General features: G+C 51.8%; 1 protein-coding gene across 1 annotated transcript in view; it reads right to left on the bottom strand.

Moving 5' to 3' along the window:
- The window catches only part of macrod1 (mono-ADP ribosylhydrolase 1), a 1,391,372-nt gene that overhangs the window by 704,199 nt on the left and 670,271 nt on the right, over positions 1–16,902 (bottom strand). Inside the window, exon 5 of the mRNA XM_056277967.1 lies at positions 14,636–14,752. Within this exon, the coding sequence (XP_056133942.1) occupies positions 14,636–14,752 (117 nt within the window). The remainder of the gene's footprint in view (positions 1–14,635; positions 14,753–16,902) is intronic.

The following is a 16,902-nucleotide window of genomic DNA, read 5'->3' as shown; positions in this document are numbered from 1 at the left end:
GTAATGAATGAAAGGTCACGTGTTTAACTTGATCTACTCACGGGTGTACGTGCAGTGCGTGTAACGTATACAGGAAGTGAGAAGCGCATGTTACGAAGGTTGTATGTCGGATGAACGCTAGTAAAAGCTACACAGTTAAGAACCTACGAAGTCGGCTCATTCTTGAATTATTCTTATGTCAGTAAGACAAGGCGTCTACGGACATTACATGGTGTCAGAATAGTCTGTGTATCGGAACACGAGCGGTCATGCCGAAGTTTAATCCGCCGAGTGAATTCAAGTTTGACTGCCCCGTTGAATGGCCGGAGTGGAAACAACGGTTTTCGCGCTTCAGGCTCGCGACAAAGCTGGATAAAGACGACGGGGAGATTCAAGTGAGTTCGCTGATTTATGCAATGGGCAGCGAGGCTGAAAAGATATTCAGCTCGTTTGACTTCGCGGCGGAGGGTGATAAAGTGGACTATGATATCGTACTGAAAAGGTTCGACGACTACTTTATTCCCCGCCGTAACATCATACATGAGAGGGCGTGCTTCTATCAACGTAGCCAGCAGCCAGGAGAGACAGCGGAGATGTACATCCGGACATTGTATGAGCTGTCTGAACACTGTGAGTTTGGGGACAAGAGGGATGAACATATCAGAGATCGTCTGGTAGTGGGCATAAAAGATAAGGTGCTCTCCCGTCAGTTCCAGCTCACAGCGAACCTTACTCTGGTGAAAGTCATTGAACAAGTGCGCCAGGCGGAGGCAATAACAAAGCAGCTCAGCCTCCAAGCTAACCAACCAGAGGCCCAGCTGGCTAACGTCAATGTTGTCCGACGGCGGGACGGACGCCAAAACAAAAAGGGCGGACAGCGTCATGGTGGCAGCAGACTGTTTCAGCAGGCTATCTTATAAAGAATGACACACACACGAGTTGCTCAGTGCAGCCAAGTATATTCAAAGTGATGTAACATGTTCCTGAGCGCGGGTCATGTGTATCTAAGGTAAACTAGTGGATAGCCGATGGCATCGATCTATCTAGACCCGTAACATCCTCCTTTTCCAAGTATAAACACATACACATGAAGTTAGTGCAAAATAAAATTACTTTCATATACGAACAACCAATAACAGTGCAACAGCAGTAAATCTCTTCATATCCCATACCAGTGTAATAACCACAGTAGCGTATGATAACATTTCTCCTCTTTTCCCCCTCTCTCCCACATAGCAACCATCAACATTATTCAGATTACATAGTGAGTTTCAGTGGAGGTTTAGACAGCCGTCCAACCCTTGTGTAAGTGTGTCCATCCGAACGCGGAGCGCCAACAGGAGTAGATGGCGCCTTGGGCATGGACCTGATGGGGCTCGGCTCGAACACAGCCTGAGGGGTCTCAATGACAGTTTCTGTAGCTGGATCCCCGTCCGGTGTGTGTGCCGCAGCGGGTTCAACAGGATCGTGCGCGGCTCGTGCAGCTGGCTCAGCCACTTTGAGATCGATCCTGTTACGACGGTACAGGGAGCCATCAATGTCCACAAGATAAGACCTCGGCGCAACCCTGCGGAGACAAGTTCCGACTCTCCAGCGGCCGGTGTTATCACCTGGCAGGGGCTTCATCCGTACGACTTCCCCAATTTCAAGTGCCGGCAATTCACGGGCAGATCTGTCATAGAAGGATTTGGCGAGTTGCTTCCTGTGGCGCAGCTTTTCAGTGACGCCCACGACAACAGCTGGTTCCAGGAGCTTGCTTGCCGCCGGGATGGACGTCTTCAACCGGCGGGACATGAGGCGTTGTGCTGGGCTGCTGCCCATGTTTTCCGTAGGTGTATTCCTCCAGTGAAGCACGGCTTTCCAGGGGTCTTCAGCATCATGCGCGGCCTTACGCAGAAGATTTGCCATTCGCTTTCGGGTGTCTGGGAGAGGAGGTCACGTGCTCAAATTCCCACTCAGAAGCGAACCGTGTGAACTGAGCTGTGAACTGAGGGCCGCTGTCTGTAATAACCTTCTCTGGCTGACCATGTCGGGCGAACTGTGCCTTACATCGCTTGATGACTGTCTCTGCAGACATGTCGGGTAGAAGCTCAATCTCCCAAAAATCGGAATAGTGGTCGACTATTAGGAGATAGTCTTTCTGTCTGAAGCTGAATAGGTCCATGCTCAAGACCTGCCATGGCCTGGTTGGTACTTCGTGAGAGAGCATGGTCTCCTTTTGCTGATTGTGGGCGTACACATTGCAGGTTGAGCAGCTGCTTACAAAGTCCTTTATCTCTGACTGCATGTTGGGCCAGTACAATGTCTCTTGAGCGTGTCGGTAGCATGCATCACCCCCTATGTGACTTGAATGTATGCGCGTCAACATTTCTGGGCGGAGTGACTTTGGGATGATGACTTTTTGCCCCCGGAACAGAACTCCGTTCTGCACACTGATTTCATCCCTGAAGGGCCAGTACTCCCTAGCGATGAGGGGCGCTTCCTCCTTTACATCTGGCCAGCCCACGAGAACAGTGTTCTTCAGTGCCTGTAAGCATTCATCTCTGTCGGTGTGTCGTCTGATCTGTTCCAGCCGCTGGTTAGTCACATTCAGGTACTCTGCCTGGTTCACGTGCTGTATGTCTTCCTGCTCTTGTTGCAGAGAGCAGATAGCGTGTCGCTGATATGCAGTCCCTCTGCCGGAGCATCCAGCCGTAGCTCTGCTGAGCGTGTCGCTTATGAACATCTCTGGGCCTGGTTTGTAGATTACCCTCAGGTCGTAGTTCTGCAGAGTCATGAGCATGCTCTGGAGTCTCTTGGGAGCATTGAGAAGTGGCTTGCTGAAAATAGAGATCAGAGGCTTATGGTCCGTCTCTGCTGTGATTGGGTCGCGGCCATATAGGTAATGGTGAAACCTCTGGCAGGCGAAGACGATACTGAGACACTCCTTCTCAATTTGTGCATAGTTTTTTTCGGTGGGGGTAAGAGCCCTCGAGGCAAATGCGATGGGCTGACCTTCCTGCATGAGACAACAACCGAGACCGCTCTGGCTGGCGTCGCTCTGGATTGCGATTGGCTTAGTTACATCATAGTAGCGCAGGACGGGCATGGCTGTCGCCAGCGCCTTAAGCTCATGAACCGCCGCCTCGTGCTTAGGCAGCCAGTGCCAGGGTGTGTCCTTGTCCAACAGGCGTCGCAACGGCTCGCAGACAGTAGATAGATGAGGCATGAACTTGGCTAAATAGTTAGCGAAGCCAATGAGACGCTGCACGCCCTTGGCATCTGTTGGGTTCGGCATGTCAACAATGGCTCTCACCTTCTCTGGATCGGGCTTCAGTCCAGCAGATGAGAGAATGTGGCCATGGAACTGCACCTCAGCCACCTTGAACTGCAACTTCTTCAGGCCGAGGCGAAGCTTGACCTCGCGGCAGCGTTCTATCAACGCCGCAAGCTTGACGTCGTGGTCGTCCCCAGCCTCCTTGTCTGTGTCCCCGCAGCCGACGACCAGGATATCGTCTGCAATGGGCTCAACGCCCTTCAGACCGGCGAGGAGCTCGTGCTGCTTGCGCTGATATACCTCGGGCGCCACCGATACTCCAAATGGTAGCTTGAGCCACCGCTTCCTCCCCCAGGGGGTCCAGAACGTGGTCATGAGGCTACTCTCATAGTCCAGTTTGCATTGCAGGAATGCATCCCGAGCATCCACCAACGTGAAGACTCTGGCCTTGGGCAATTTATACAAAATGTCCTCCAAGGTAGGCATGATGTAGTGAGAGCGCTTTAGGGCCTTGTTCAATGGTCCAGGGTCAATGCATATTCTCAGCTTCTCCGGTTTTTTAACAATCACCATGTTGCTGATCCAATCTGTAGGATCTGTGACAGGCGCAAGGTGGCCGTCAGCCTCGTACTTGTCCAGCTGGGCTTTGACTGCTGCTTTCATTGCGATTGGGACATTGCGAGGGGCACTCTGTACTGCAGCAACACTAGGATCAAGGTCAAAATGGACCTCCCCAGGCACGGATTCCACAGGGGAGTTGAACACGTCACTGTATCTGTTGATAAGCTGTTCTTTAGTTAGGGCTCCTGGTTGTGTGTGTTCCATTTTGAGCACATCCTCTGGAATTGTGAAATGCATGAGCCCTAAGCGTTCACAGGTGGAGCCTGACAGAAGAGGATGTTGGCTGGTCCTCACTATTTCGAATGAGAGCTTGTGTGTTTGTCCTCTCACAGTACAGTCAGTCTCAAAGGCGCCCATAGAGCTCAGCGTTTCCCCCGAATACAGCTTCAGTCTGGTGTCACTCGGGCGGAGAGGTGTGTTTGGGGCCAGCCTTTTCTTGTCTTGAAAGCCCATTACATTGCAGGTGGCTCCAGAGTCCAGCTGACATTGTTGTGGCTTGTCGTGGAGTTTCAGAGTCACAAACCACTTCTTTCCTTTGGTGTGCACTGCGCCGATTGACTCAAACATGTACAGATCATCTGCATCATTACTATGCTCTGGGGGTTCTTCTGTGTATTCCACACAGTTTACCTTGCCCTCAGCATGCCCCTTTTTGCTCTTTAAGCACACTTTAGAAAAGTGATTAAGTGTCCCACATGACCTACATTGTTTCCCGAAGGCCGGGCAATGCTCTCTGCCCCTTGAATGCGAGCTGCCACAATATTTGCAATTGCCTGCATCTCCTGCTGTTCTGGGTGGATTGCTCTGTTTCCATTGGTTTTGTCTGGGTTGCCTAGCAACGGTATGCACTGCCTCCGGCTGCGGTGTTGTTGCAAACTCCATTGCTCTCATACGGATGTCAGTTTGTTCTGCTGCGCTACACATGTCAATAGCTGTGACCATGTTCAAATCCTTCTCTCTCAACAGCCTGCGCCTAACGGCCTCGCTTGCAACTCCCAGGACTATCTTATCACGGATCATTTCATCTTTCAACAGTCCATACTCACAAGTTGCTGCCCTCTCTCTCAGTCTCGTCACAAAGGTATCAAACAATTCTCCTTCCTCCTGCTTGCAACTCCCGAAAATGTACCTCTCGTATATTGTGTTTTTTGCTGGCTTGAAGTATTTCCCCAACTCTCTCAGTATGGCGTCAGGATCCCCTTGATCATCTTCTGAGAGGTTCAGATTGTGGCGGTAAATATGCCTGCATTCACTTCCCATCACACTTCTTAGAGCAGCCGCTTGTATTTTCTTGTCCTTGCCAAGTATGCCCGTGACGAGGACGTAGTCTTCATATTCGGCCCGAAAAATGTCCCAATTGACACTCCAATCGCCTGTGAAGCTCATCGGGGACGGTGGTGGAATATTCACGTTAGCTGCCATTGTATGTGATGCTATCGGCGCCGGTAATGCTAGCGTTAGCTCCTCTGTGACAACGTCTTCAGCAGAAGTACTTTGCTCTGAATCGGAATCCTCCGACATGTGACCTACTCAGGCCTACAAACTTAAACATGCGAGCTAGTAAAATAAGAAATAAGTTCTCCGACTTCTGGCACCATGTTTCAGTAGGCTATCTTATAAAGAATGACACACACACGAGTTGCTCAGTGCAGCCAAGTATATTCAAAGTGATGTAACATGTTCCTGAGCGCGGGTCATGTGTATCTAAGGTAAACTAGTGGATAGCCGATGGCATCGATCTATCTAGACCCGTAACACAGACCTGCAACCAACAAAGTAGATGAATGCGGGAGGTGCGGCAAGACGCAGCACACCGATGAGCGGAAGTGTCCTGCAACGAACAGTAAGTGCAACAAGTGTCATAAAAAGGGACATTGGGAGCGTGTATGTCACTCTAAAGCGGTGAGAGAAGTCACTGAAGAGGTTAAACAGCTGTACTTTCTGGGAGAAGTTGGCAAAGAGAGCAGTCAGGAAGATTGGACTGTTAGTTTAACAATAAGTGATGTACCAATAACCTTTAAAATTGACACGGGGGCTGACGCTACTGTTATCAACCAAGGGACATTTAAAAAGCTGAAGCCAAACATAAAACTGGGACCTCCTGACACATGCTTCATAAGCCCAGGTGGAAACATCAGCTGCATAGGACAGTTTCAAGCCACAACCAACTACAAGGAGAAACAATACTCCTTTCCAGTGTATGTGATCAAGGGGAGAGGCAGCTGTCTGCTGAGTCGTCCAGAGGCAGTGGAGATGGGTCTAGTGAAGCGGATGAATGAGGTCAGTGGAGTTTTCGGTTCAAGTGGACTGCTGAAAACAGACCCAGTGAAAATAGCTCTGGTGGAGGGTGCCCAGCCATACGCGGTGCATACAGCCAGACGGATACCGCTGCCACTTGTACCACTGGTTAAGAAAGAACTGCAGCGCATGGAAAATGAGGGCATTATTGAAAAAGTGACTCAGCCCACAGAATGGTGCGCCGCTATGGTGCCGGTGCTGAAACCGAACAAGAAAGAGGTTCGCTGCTGCGCTGACCTCAGGAGGCTGAATCGAGCGGTGAAACGTGAGAAATACGTGCTGCCCACTATGGAGGAAATAATGCCAAGGCTCGCAGGGTCAAAGTTCTTCACAACGTTGGATGCAGCAAGTGGGTTTTACCAGATCCCCTTGCATGAAGACAGCAGGGGGCTCACCACTTTCATCACCCCATTTGGGAGGTATGCTTTCTGCCGCCTTCCATTTGGTATAACGAGTGCTCCAGAGATTTTCCAGAGAAAGATGGCGGAAACTCTGACCGGGCTAGAGGGCACAGATGTGTACATGGATGACATCCTTATACATGGAGAGACTGAGGAAATCCATGACCGGCGCCTAGCAGAGGCGCTGGGGGTCATTGAAACAGCAGGTCTCAAACTGAACCAAGCGAAATGCAAGTTCAAACAGAAACAAGTCCGCTTCCTTGGTCATATCATCAACGAGGCAGGCATCAGACCTGACCCGGACAAAGTGGCCGGAATAGAGAACTTTCCTCAGCCCCAGAACGTGACGGAACTCAAGAGGTTCCTCGGGATGGTGAACTATTTGGCAAAATACGTCCCAGAGCTGTCCACTGTAGGTCAGCCGCTTTATGGACTGCTTAAAGCAACGACAGAGTGGCTGTGGGGACCTGCACAGAACACAGCATTCCAAGACCTTAAAGCAGCACTCGCCACCGCCCCGGTACTCACCTTTTATGACGTCACTAAGGCTACGGTGGTGTCAGCAGATGCCAGCAGCTACGGGCTGGGAGGCGTTCTGCTCCAGCAGCACAGGGAACACTGGAAGCCCGTGGCCTACTGCTCCCGACGGCTGAGTGACGCAGAGACAAGGTACGCACAGATCGAGAAAGAGTGCTTAGCCAGCGTCTGGGCATGTGAAAGGTTCGAGAAGTACTTGTTTGGGCTTGACAATTTCAGACTTGTCACCGATCATAAACCACTAGTGCCTCTCATGAACAGCAAAGACTTGGATAATGTGCCCATTAGGTGCCAGAGACTGTTAATGAGGCTGATGCGTTTCAATGCAGTGGCTGAATACGCACCAGGCAAAACTTTAGCTGTGGCTGATGCACTCTCCAGAGGCCCAGAGCAATGCTACGGAGATGGTGCTTCTCATGATGATGTTGCAGCGCACATTGATGCCATCGTGTGACAGGTGCCTGCCACACCTCAAAGGATGCAGGAGATAAAACAGAGCACGGATGGGGATCTGCAGCTCCAGACAGTGTTGGGCTTCATCAGACACGGCTGGCCTGAGTATGTCGATAAAGTGCCGGAGACAGTCAGAGACTTTTATCAGGTGAGAGGGGAGTTATCTGAGGTAGATGGTTAATTCATCAGAGGCAGTCGTATCGTCATTCCCACAGAGATGAGGGAGGTGATCTTAGACAGAATACACGACGGGCACCAGGGGATAGTTAAGTGCGGAGAGAGAGCTAGCCAGTCAGTGTGGTGGTCCAAAATGACAGAGCACATTACAACAAAGATACAGCAATGTCAATTCTGCAGAGAACACAAGAACACACAGAGAAAAGAGCCTTTAATGTCAAGTGAGCTCCCATCCAGACCATGGCAGAAAGTTGGCATAGACCTGTGTGAGTACAAAAAGCAAAACTACTTGATAGTGTCTGACTATTATTCCAGGTTTTTGGAGATCCTAAATCTACCAACAACTACTAGCAGTCAGGTTGTAGCTAGGCTGAAGGCTACATTTGCACGTTTTGGTATCCCTGAAATTGTAGTTAGTGATAATGGGCCACAGCTAGTTTCAGAAGAGATGAGGAGGTTCAGTAAGGATTATGATTTCATCCAGGTGACTTCAAGCCCACACTACCCCCAGAGTAATGGACAGGCAGAGAGGGCTGTTCAGATAGCCAAAAGCATATTAAGGCAGGAAGACCCTCTCCTCGCCCTGTTGACATACAGAGCTACACCCTCTTCTTCCACTGGAGCCAGTCCAGCGGAATTGCTCATGGGTAGGAGACTCAGAACCACCTTACCCACATTGCAGCATAACCTGAAACCGGCCTGGCCTAAAGAGGAACTGATCAAAACCGCTGACGCCGCAGCCAAATCGAGGCAGGCTTTCTACTACAACCGCAGGAACGGCGTGCGGACACTGCGCCCACTGAACTCGGGTGACGCAGTACTCACCAAACCTGATGGACAGAAAACATGGACAATGCCAGCAGTTGTTCACAGTCAGAGCTCCACTCCCAGATCCTACATAGTGGAGACAGCTCAAGGTGAACATTACAGAAGGAACAGGCGCCACCTGTTGGCCACACCTAAAACACTCACCTTTGTCAGCAGGGATCCTGACCATGTCACTCCAGGGGAGAGTGGAAACACGGATGAGTCCCGAGCAGCAGAAATGCCAACTTCCACACCACATGTTACTCGCTCTGGCAGGGTGAGCAAGCCTGCAATCCGGCTGGATTTGTGAGGCGTATGGACTTGTGTACTGTGGGGGATTTTTTATTTTTTTTGTGAAAAGGGGGCTGATATACAGGTTAGAAAATCATCTTAGAGGGGGAGATGTAATGAATGAAAGGTCACTATTGTATTTAGAAATCACGTCAGGACACAGCGCTGTCGCTCGACACAACCTCTCCGTGGCATTCTTTATTTAGACTGACACAGCATCAAAGGCAGACCCGATCAAACAACCCAGAGCCCGCAGGCATCACCAATCGATCCCAGCACAATAGAACAGCACCAAATCAAATGCAGCACTGTCGATGTGTGCATACATAACATTTCCCCCCCCCCCCCCGGCAGGATTTCAAACATGAAAGGTTGACACAAAGTCCTCTAGGTGGCCAGGGCGTAAACGTGTGCGAACAGGTCGCGGGGCGGCCTGAGGCTGGTCAGGCCGAGGTGGGGAGGGAGATGGCAGGGGAAGCTGAGGCCCAGAAATGTCTGGGGCCCGTGTAGGAGCTGCATGAAGCCCCGGGGCGTCTCGCCATGCTGAGGGAATGGCTATGGTTGTGTCACCAGCTGTGTGTGGCGGAGCTGACACCTTCCGTAGACGACTGGCGTGCCACCGAGTGCCATCGCTGAGGAGGTAAGTGGCTGGGCCCAGCTGACGGGTGACTTGGAGAGGAGAGGACCAGTATGAAGCCATTTTATTGTCCCTGTGGGGCCTGCGGACCCTGACCCAGTCTGACACATTGATGTCTGGCACCCTGGTTCGTTTTGACTGGTCAAACCGTTGCTTCATCCGCGTCTGCTGACGAGTGACTGAGGCTCTGACCCCAGAGGGAGGTGCCTGAGGTGTGGAGGGGCGGAGCCTGTCAAGGGGCATGCACAGTTCCCGGCCTAGCATGAGAGAGGCTGGGGAGACGCCTGTGGTCGAGTGCTGTGTGGCCCGATAGTGCAGCAGAGTGTGACGGATGGCCTGCGTGAAAGAGCACCCTTGGGCCATGTGTGCTCTGAGGCCGTTCTTCAGTGACTGGTGAAAACGTTCAACGCCGCCATTGGCCTGGGGGTGGTAGTACGCAGTGCGTATATGACGGATGCCCTTGCTGTCGAGATAAGCAGTGAACTCAGCAGAGACCAGCTGAGGGCCGTTGTCAGTGGTGATGGCCTTTGGGAGGCCCCAGCGAGAGAAAAGAGAGTCCAGGAAGTCGATGATGATCTGTGAGGTCACAGTGCCGGAAGTGGTGAGTTCAGGCCATTTTGAGTGTAGATCGTAGGCGACCACCATGAAGCGTTGGTGGTGGGGAACTCCATGGATCTCACCACAAATGTCCAACTGCAGGTGTTCCCAGGGCTGAGAGGGCCAGGCGAGAGGTTGCAGGGGTGGGGGAGCCTGGTGGCCAGTCTTGCCACTCACAAGGCAGGCAGAACAGTCCTTCACCAGAGCCTCAATATCTCTGTCTATCCCCGGCCACCACACCAGGTCTCGGCAGCGCTGTTTCAGTTTCACAATGCCCAGGTGGCCTTCATGCGCCGTATTCAAAACACGTGCACGGAGAGCAGCTGGGACCACTGTGCAAAACCCACGTGCCACGCAGGTGTCGTTCCAGCAGGAGAGCTCCTGTCTGACTCGGGCGAACGCAGCCAGCTCCTCTGGGACCTTGTGAGGCCAGCCGTTCTGGATGTAGGTGCGGAGCTGGGAGAGGACAGGGTCCTGTTCGGAGGCTGCCCTCAGCTCCTGCAGAGAGACAGTGGCCTGGAGGGGTGTGTGTAGCATTTGGACAATGTCCTTTTCCACACAGTCAGTGTCCGTCTGTGGAGCTGGGGTGGAGACAGAGCGAGAGAGCAGGTCGGCGACAACATTGTCTCTGCCTGGGGTGAACTGCAGGCTGAAGTTGTACTGGCGGAGGCGGTCAGACCAGCGGTGCAGCCTCAGGGGTTTGTGGCCTGTCCCAGATGTGGACAGCAGCGCTGTCAGGGCCTGGTGATCTGTCCTGAGGGTGAAGGAGCGGCCATAGAGGTAGAGGTGCCACCTTTCACAAGCCCAGATACAGGCTAACGCCTCACGCTCACCCACGGAGTACCGCTGCTCAGTCAGGTTGAGGGCACGGGAGGCGAAGGCAATGGGCTTCTCCACACCGTTCTGGGTTTGAGACAGCACGGCCCCTATCGCTGTGGCTGATGCGTCACAGGTCACAAAGGTGGAGCTGGAGATGTCGAAGTGAGCCAACACTGGTGGTGAAGTCAGTTGAGTCTTGAGATCACGCACAGCGTCACTGCATGCCTTTGACCACACCCATGGCTCGTCCTTACGCAGCAGCTGGCGCAGGGGGGCTGTGGTCGCAGAGTACTGGGGAAGAAACCTCAGGTAGTAACTTGTCATACCCAGGAAGGAGGCGACCTGGGCGGCCGAGCTGGGCTCAGGGATGGCCTGAATGGCGTCCACGTTGGATTGTAGTGGAGTTACACCGCTCGCTGACAGCCGGAACCCAACGAAGTCGATGGCTGGTACAGAGAGGACACATTTCTCAGCATTGAGAGTTAGCTTGTGCTTGGACAGGGCTGCGAAGACCATGTTAAGGCGCTTGTCGTGGATTTCACTGGTGGGCCCGTGTACCACTATATCGTCCAGATAAATGGCCACGCCCAGTATGCCAGCCAGCACGGAGACCATGATTTTCTGGAAGCAGCTAGGGGCGGAGCTGAGACCGAAAGGCATCCTGGTGTAGCGAAACACTCCTGCATGTGTCACAAAGGCTGTGAGGTTTCGGCTGCTGGGGTGGAGGGGCACCTGTAAGTACCCCTGTCTGAGGTCGAGCTTGGAGAACACCTCAGAGCCATAGAACTGAGCAGTGAGTTCTTCTGAGGTGGGCAGTGGATACTTATCAGGGACCACTGCCTTATTTACTGCACGTAGATCGACGCAGACACGCAGGCCCCCCGACTTCTTCTTAGCCACCACGAGGTTTGAGACCCAAGGTGACGCGTCCACCGGTTCAATGATGCCAGCTTCCAGCAGTTGTTGCAGCTCGGCGGAGACCCCATCACGGAGAGCCAACGGGATGTGGCGCAGTGGTTGGATGACAGATTTCACAGCAGGGTTGAGGAGAGGTTGATGGGTGAAGGCGGAGAGGCAGCCCAGCCCCATAAACAGCGATGGCCACTTCTGCTGCCAAGGTGTGGCGACAGTCAGGATTGCTGCCCCCCTTGTGTCTAAGAGGGAAAACCCCAGAGCGGAGAACAGGTCCAGGCCCATCAGGTTGGCCCCACGGCGTGCCACATGAAAAACTGCATTGGGCACCAGCTTGGTTCCATAGCGGACAGTCACTTGGAGAGAGCCAACCAGATCGATTTTGGAGTCACCATACCCACAGAGGACAGCTGAGGGTGCGGACAGTGGCAGTGAACCGAAAAATTGACTGTAGGTATCAACATTCAGGAGAGACACACTTGCACCGGTGTCCAACAGCAGGGGGATGCACACATCATTAATGTTGACTGTGCATGATTTGAATGACACTGGCCCAGAGCTCACCTTGTGAATGACGGCGGTTGAAGACTGGGGGGTGTGGCCCTCTGACCCAGCCGGGGAAGATCGACAGACGTTGGCAAAGTGATTGTGCTTACCGCAGCTACGGCATGTCTGGCCACGGGCAGGGCAGTTCTGAGCCCTTGAAACATGAGACCGAGACCCACAGTTACCACAGGACTGTTGAGGGCGGGGCCGAGAACGCCGTCGTTGCAGTTGCAAGACGTCCCCAGTGGAGTCGGCGCCCGCCTCGCTCTGGCTGGGTTGCGTCCCGAGGGGCAGCCGTGAGTAGAGGGAGGAGTCGTTGGCAGCTTGACTGGAGGTGGCCACTTGCTGTGTATTTAGCATAGCAGCACACTCAGCTGCTCCCTCAACCTGTAGTGCGATGGTAATTGCTCTGGACAGCAGCAGATCATCTTTTTCCAGCAGGAGAGTCTCACGCACCTTTGCGTTGTTGGTGTGTTCGATTAGCTGGTCGCGAACCATCTCGTCCTGAAGCGCGCCAAACTTGCATGAGCTAGCTAGCCCTCGCAAATTAGCTACGTACTGCCGCACAGACTCACCAGGCAGTTGGTGTCGCTGACGGAATATAAATCGCCGAAGGAGGGCACTCTGTGGAGCAGCGAAATGGGTGCTCATAAGTCCCACAGCTTCGGCAAAGCTTGTGACGTTCCCCAGAGTCCCGAGCACACGATGACCCTCTGCTCCCAAGCAGTGAAGCAACAGAGCCGTCTTCCTAGCCTGGCTCACGTCGTCGAGCCCTGAGGCGATGATGTAATTTTCAAAACTATGTAGCCAGCGAGTCCATGGTACCGGAGGCTCGCCAGGTAACGCCAGGAAGGGGGCAGGTGGTGGGAGAGAGATATCAGCCATCCTCGTCGCCAATATTGTATTTAGAAATCACGTCAGGACACAGCGCTGTCGCTCGACACAACCTCTCCGTGGCATTCTTTATTTAGACTGACACAGCATCAAAGGCAGACCCGATCAAACAACCCAGAGCCCGCAGGCATCACCAATCGATCCCAGCACAATAGAACAGCACCAAATCAAATGCAGCACTGTCGATGTGTGCATACATAACAGTCACGTGTTTAACTTGACCTACTCACGGGTGTACGTGCAGTGCGTGTGACGTATACAGGAAGTGAGAAGCGCATGTTACGAAGGTTGTATGTCGGATGAACGCTAGTAAAAGCTACACAGTTAAGAACCTACGAAGTCGGCTCATTCTTGAATTATTCTTATGTCAGTAAGACAAGGCGTCTACGGACATTACAAGGTCGTTGTCGCACGTGGTGCGGGAGATCCGGGTTCGCGTCCTGGCTGCGGCGGTTTCCCGGCTGCCCCCCCCCCCGCCTCCGAATTCGCTACAAGTCGTTAAGGCTATTTATAAGTCACAAAGGACATACGTATGTAGAAAGCTTTCATTTGACTGTTGCTGAGTAAAATGAATACGTAACTTACAGACTGACTCCCCCTCGCTGTCCCGGGACAAACCGTCGGCGCAGCGTCAGACTTCAAAACGAGTTTCTTGTGAAAACCCAGTGACGGTGGCATGAGGCTAAGGACGCACTCCTCGCTGAAATGAGCACTGCAGGTACGCAGTCCCTCCAGGTTCGCAGGCATGTGAGCCCCACGTCTGTACATAAGTTCCAACCATTTCAGCAGCATAGTTGGATTTGTTTAGTAGATAGTGGAAGGAGGCTCCAGGGTCCATCCAAAAACTGCACACACTACCATGCTTGCAGCCAAACGTTCACTATGCTAACGCAAACTCGCTCTCTGTGCTGACCAGTCTGCCATGCGCAGGTTTCTTCAGGTTTCTCTGCCCAACCCTCATCTGCATATTAGACAGCGATTTGCGTTCGGATTTGTGACGTACCAAATCTAGCATTCCCGGGGCGCGTTTGAACCTCAGATTCTAGGGAAGTGCACAGACAGCTCCTCCTCCAGCAGAGGGACTGTGAAAATACCACTCTAGCGACACACTCTGCAGACACAAGTCTTTATAGTCAAGGCCAGACATTTTAGAGGACGCCAACATCAGAAAACACGTTTCTGAGTGGAGGCTACTTTGAGAAAGGACTTTTTTTAAAAAAAGTATCTCACCAGAGAATGTATGATCCAGATAATATTACAAATATACAATTTCGCAATAAGATTAATGTGTCAAACCTGCGTTTTTGCGATAGCGGAGTTTTTTGGCCTTGACGGAAGTGATTTCTGGCACACACACACACACACACACACACACACACACACAAGCTCGCGCATGCGCGTTGTACTCACACTTTGCAGGGAGACCATAGCCACAGGTGATCTTGGCTTGTCCAGTCTCACAGCCGTTCAGGGTAGCACACTCGTTCCTTAGCTTGGGACCTGCAGCACGATGGATAGCACCGTCCACTGGAGAGGACAACAGAGGAAGATTCAACTATTCACCTGTTAATCAGCGGGTTTGTCTCTCAAGCTATCTGCCAGAATGTGGTTCTAAGTTCAGTAACTGCATTTTATATAGCGCTTTTCTGGCTGCAACAGCCAATCAAAGCGCTTTACAACCACTGAATGCCTCGTATTCACCCCCCCCCCCCCACAGACATACACACACACACACACACACACACACACACACACTCTTACACATATGGAGGCGTTAACCATGCAAGGTAACAACCAGATCATCTGGAGCAGTTAGGGCTAAGGTGTCTGGCTCAGGGACACCTGGCATTTATTTTTTGTGGGGGGGGGGGTTCCCCCTTTTTCTCCCCGGTTGTATCCAGCCAATCACCCCACTCTTCCGAGCTGTCCCGGTTGCTGCTCCACCCCCTCTGCCGTTCCGGGGAGGGCTGCAGACTACCACATGCCTCCTCCCATACATGTGGAGTCACCAGCCGCTTCTTTTCACCTGAGAGTGAGGAGTTTCGCCAGGGGGACGTAGGACATGGGAGGATCTCGCTATTCCCCCCAGTTCCCCCTCCCCCGAACAGGCGCCCGGACCGACCAGAGGAGGCGCTTGTGCAGAGACCAAGGCACGTACCCACATCGGCTTCCCACCCGCAGACACGGCTAATTGTGTCTGTAGGGACGCTCGTCCAAGCCAGAGGTAACACGGGGATTCGAACCGGCGATCCCCATGTCGGTAGGCAACAGAATAGACCGCTACGCTACCCAGACGCCCTCAACACCTGGATATTTTTGTCAACACGAACAGAGGATCAAACGGGCATCTGTATTTACCAGACGACCTGTTCTACCTCTGAGCCACTGCCACCCCAGTAGGCTTAATTACAGGCCTGTAAAAGGTTATGCTGCATTAGATATACCTCAATAAAGAACCAGCTGACATCTCCATCAGTGATCAAGACTGACTTTATTATCTAAATTAGTACTTGTTGGTTTTACTATTCTTAAGAATTTGACATTTTGTTTATGGATTTTAGGGCTACTGCCTTAGTGTATTAGTCAAGAAACTTGATCCATCAAGCCTAATTCAGTCTTCTGGTGAATTAGTCTTGATGGGTCAGATCTAGTTGCATTGCCATGAAACTCACAAAAGTCTGTCTACCTTTGATCAGCAACACATCTAAAGATTACATTTTGGATGTGTTTTGATTTCCTAAAGAGAGATGATGTGGATCGCCACCTTGCCATGGTGGAGAAGCTTGCATGCACCAATGACCCCAAGAGCTATACCGTCCAGAGCTTGGCTCCTGGTAGGATCAAGGTGCATAGGTCAATCAATAAATCAATAAATCAATCAATCAATCAATCAATCGTTACATTTTATATAGCACTTTTTAGCTGCAACAGCCACTCAAAGCGCTTTACAAATAATACAAATTCAAAACTTCAAATCACAATTTCTGAAGGTTAGGTGTGGAGCGCCCTAAGGCTCAGTGTTGGGACCATTGATTTTCATATTGTACATAAACAATATATGTAAAGTGTCAAGGGGGAGGTTCCAGACGAAGCGTGATCCAACAAGGAGCTCAACGATGGAACTGGCGGAAGATGTGTCCAGGTCACAACGGCAGTGAAGGTGGATGAAGGCAGCAACAGAGGACGGTCCCCTATCGTCTTTACTCTCCCTGTCATTGGACTCTGGCCACCCCTTGCTAATGACCTTGTGGTGGCTGCAGCCGCATCAGCCACTCCGTAAAAAGCTGTCATGTACAGGTGTCCTCCCATTACACAGCTCCAGGATCGGCCTCTACATCCACCTGAAGACCCAGAGGGACCCAGAGGGAGGACGCTCATACTCGACTCCGAGAGATCGCCAATGATGATGATGTGGAAAAAACAACAATATGCCCATTACAGCGATGGTGATAATCATGGCCCCACGTATTTCAAGTATTTCAACATGTTCCTTTAAAATAAGGTATAGTTTTGAAACCTTGTGCTCTCGAGCTTCTTTTTTTTTTTACTCACATTCAGCATGAATGTGGGTACAGGTCCACAGAGTTTTGTATTTAGTTTAAACAGTATAATTTGGCAAGAAGAAAGAGAAACAAGTGAACAAAAAACCCCTGAATTTCAGCACTCAAACCTCTCCG

The sequence above is a fragment of the Lampris incognitus genome, chromosome 1 (assembly GCF_029633865.1).
Source record: "Lampris incognitus isolate fLamInc1 chromosome 1, fLamInc1.hap2, whole genome shotgun sequence".
Classification (NCBI taxonomy): Eukaryota; Metazoa; Chordata; class Actinopteri; order Lampriformes; family Lampridae; genus Lampris; species Lampris incognitus.
The sequence above is the reverse complement of the archived record's forward strand: the minus strand, read 5'-3'. Positions and strand labels throughout refer to the sequence as shown.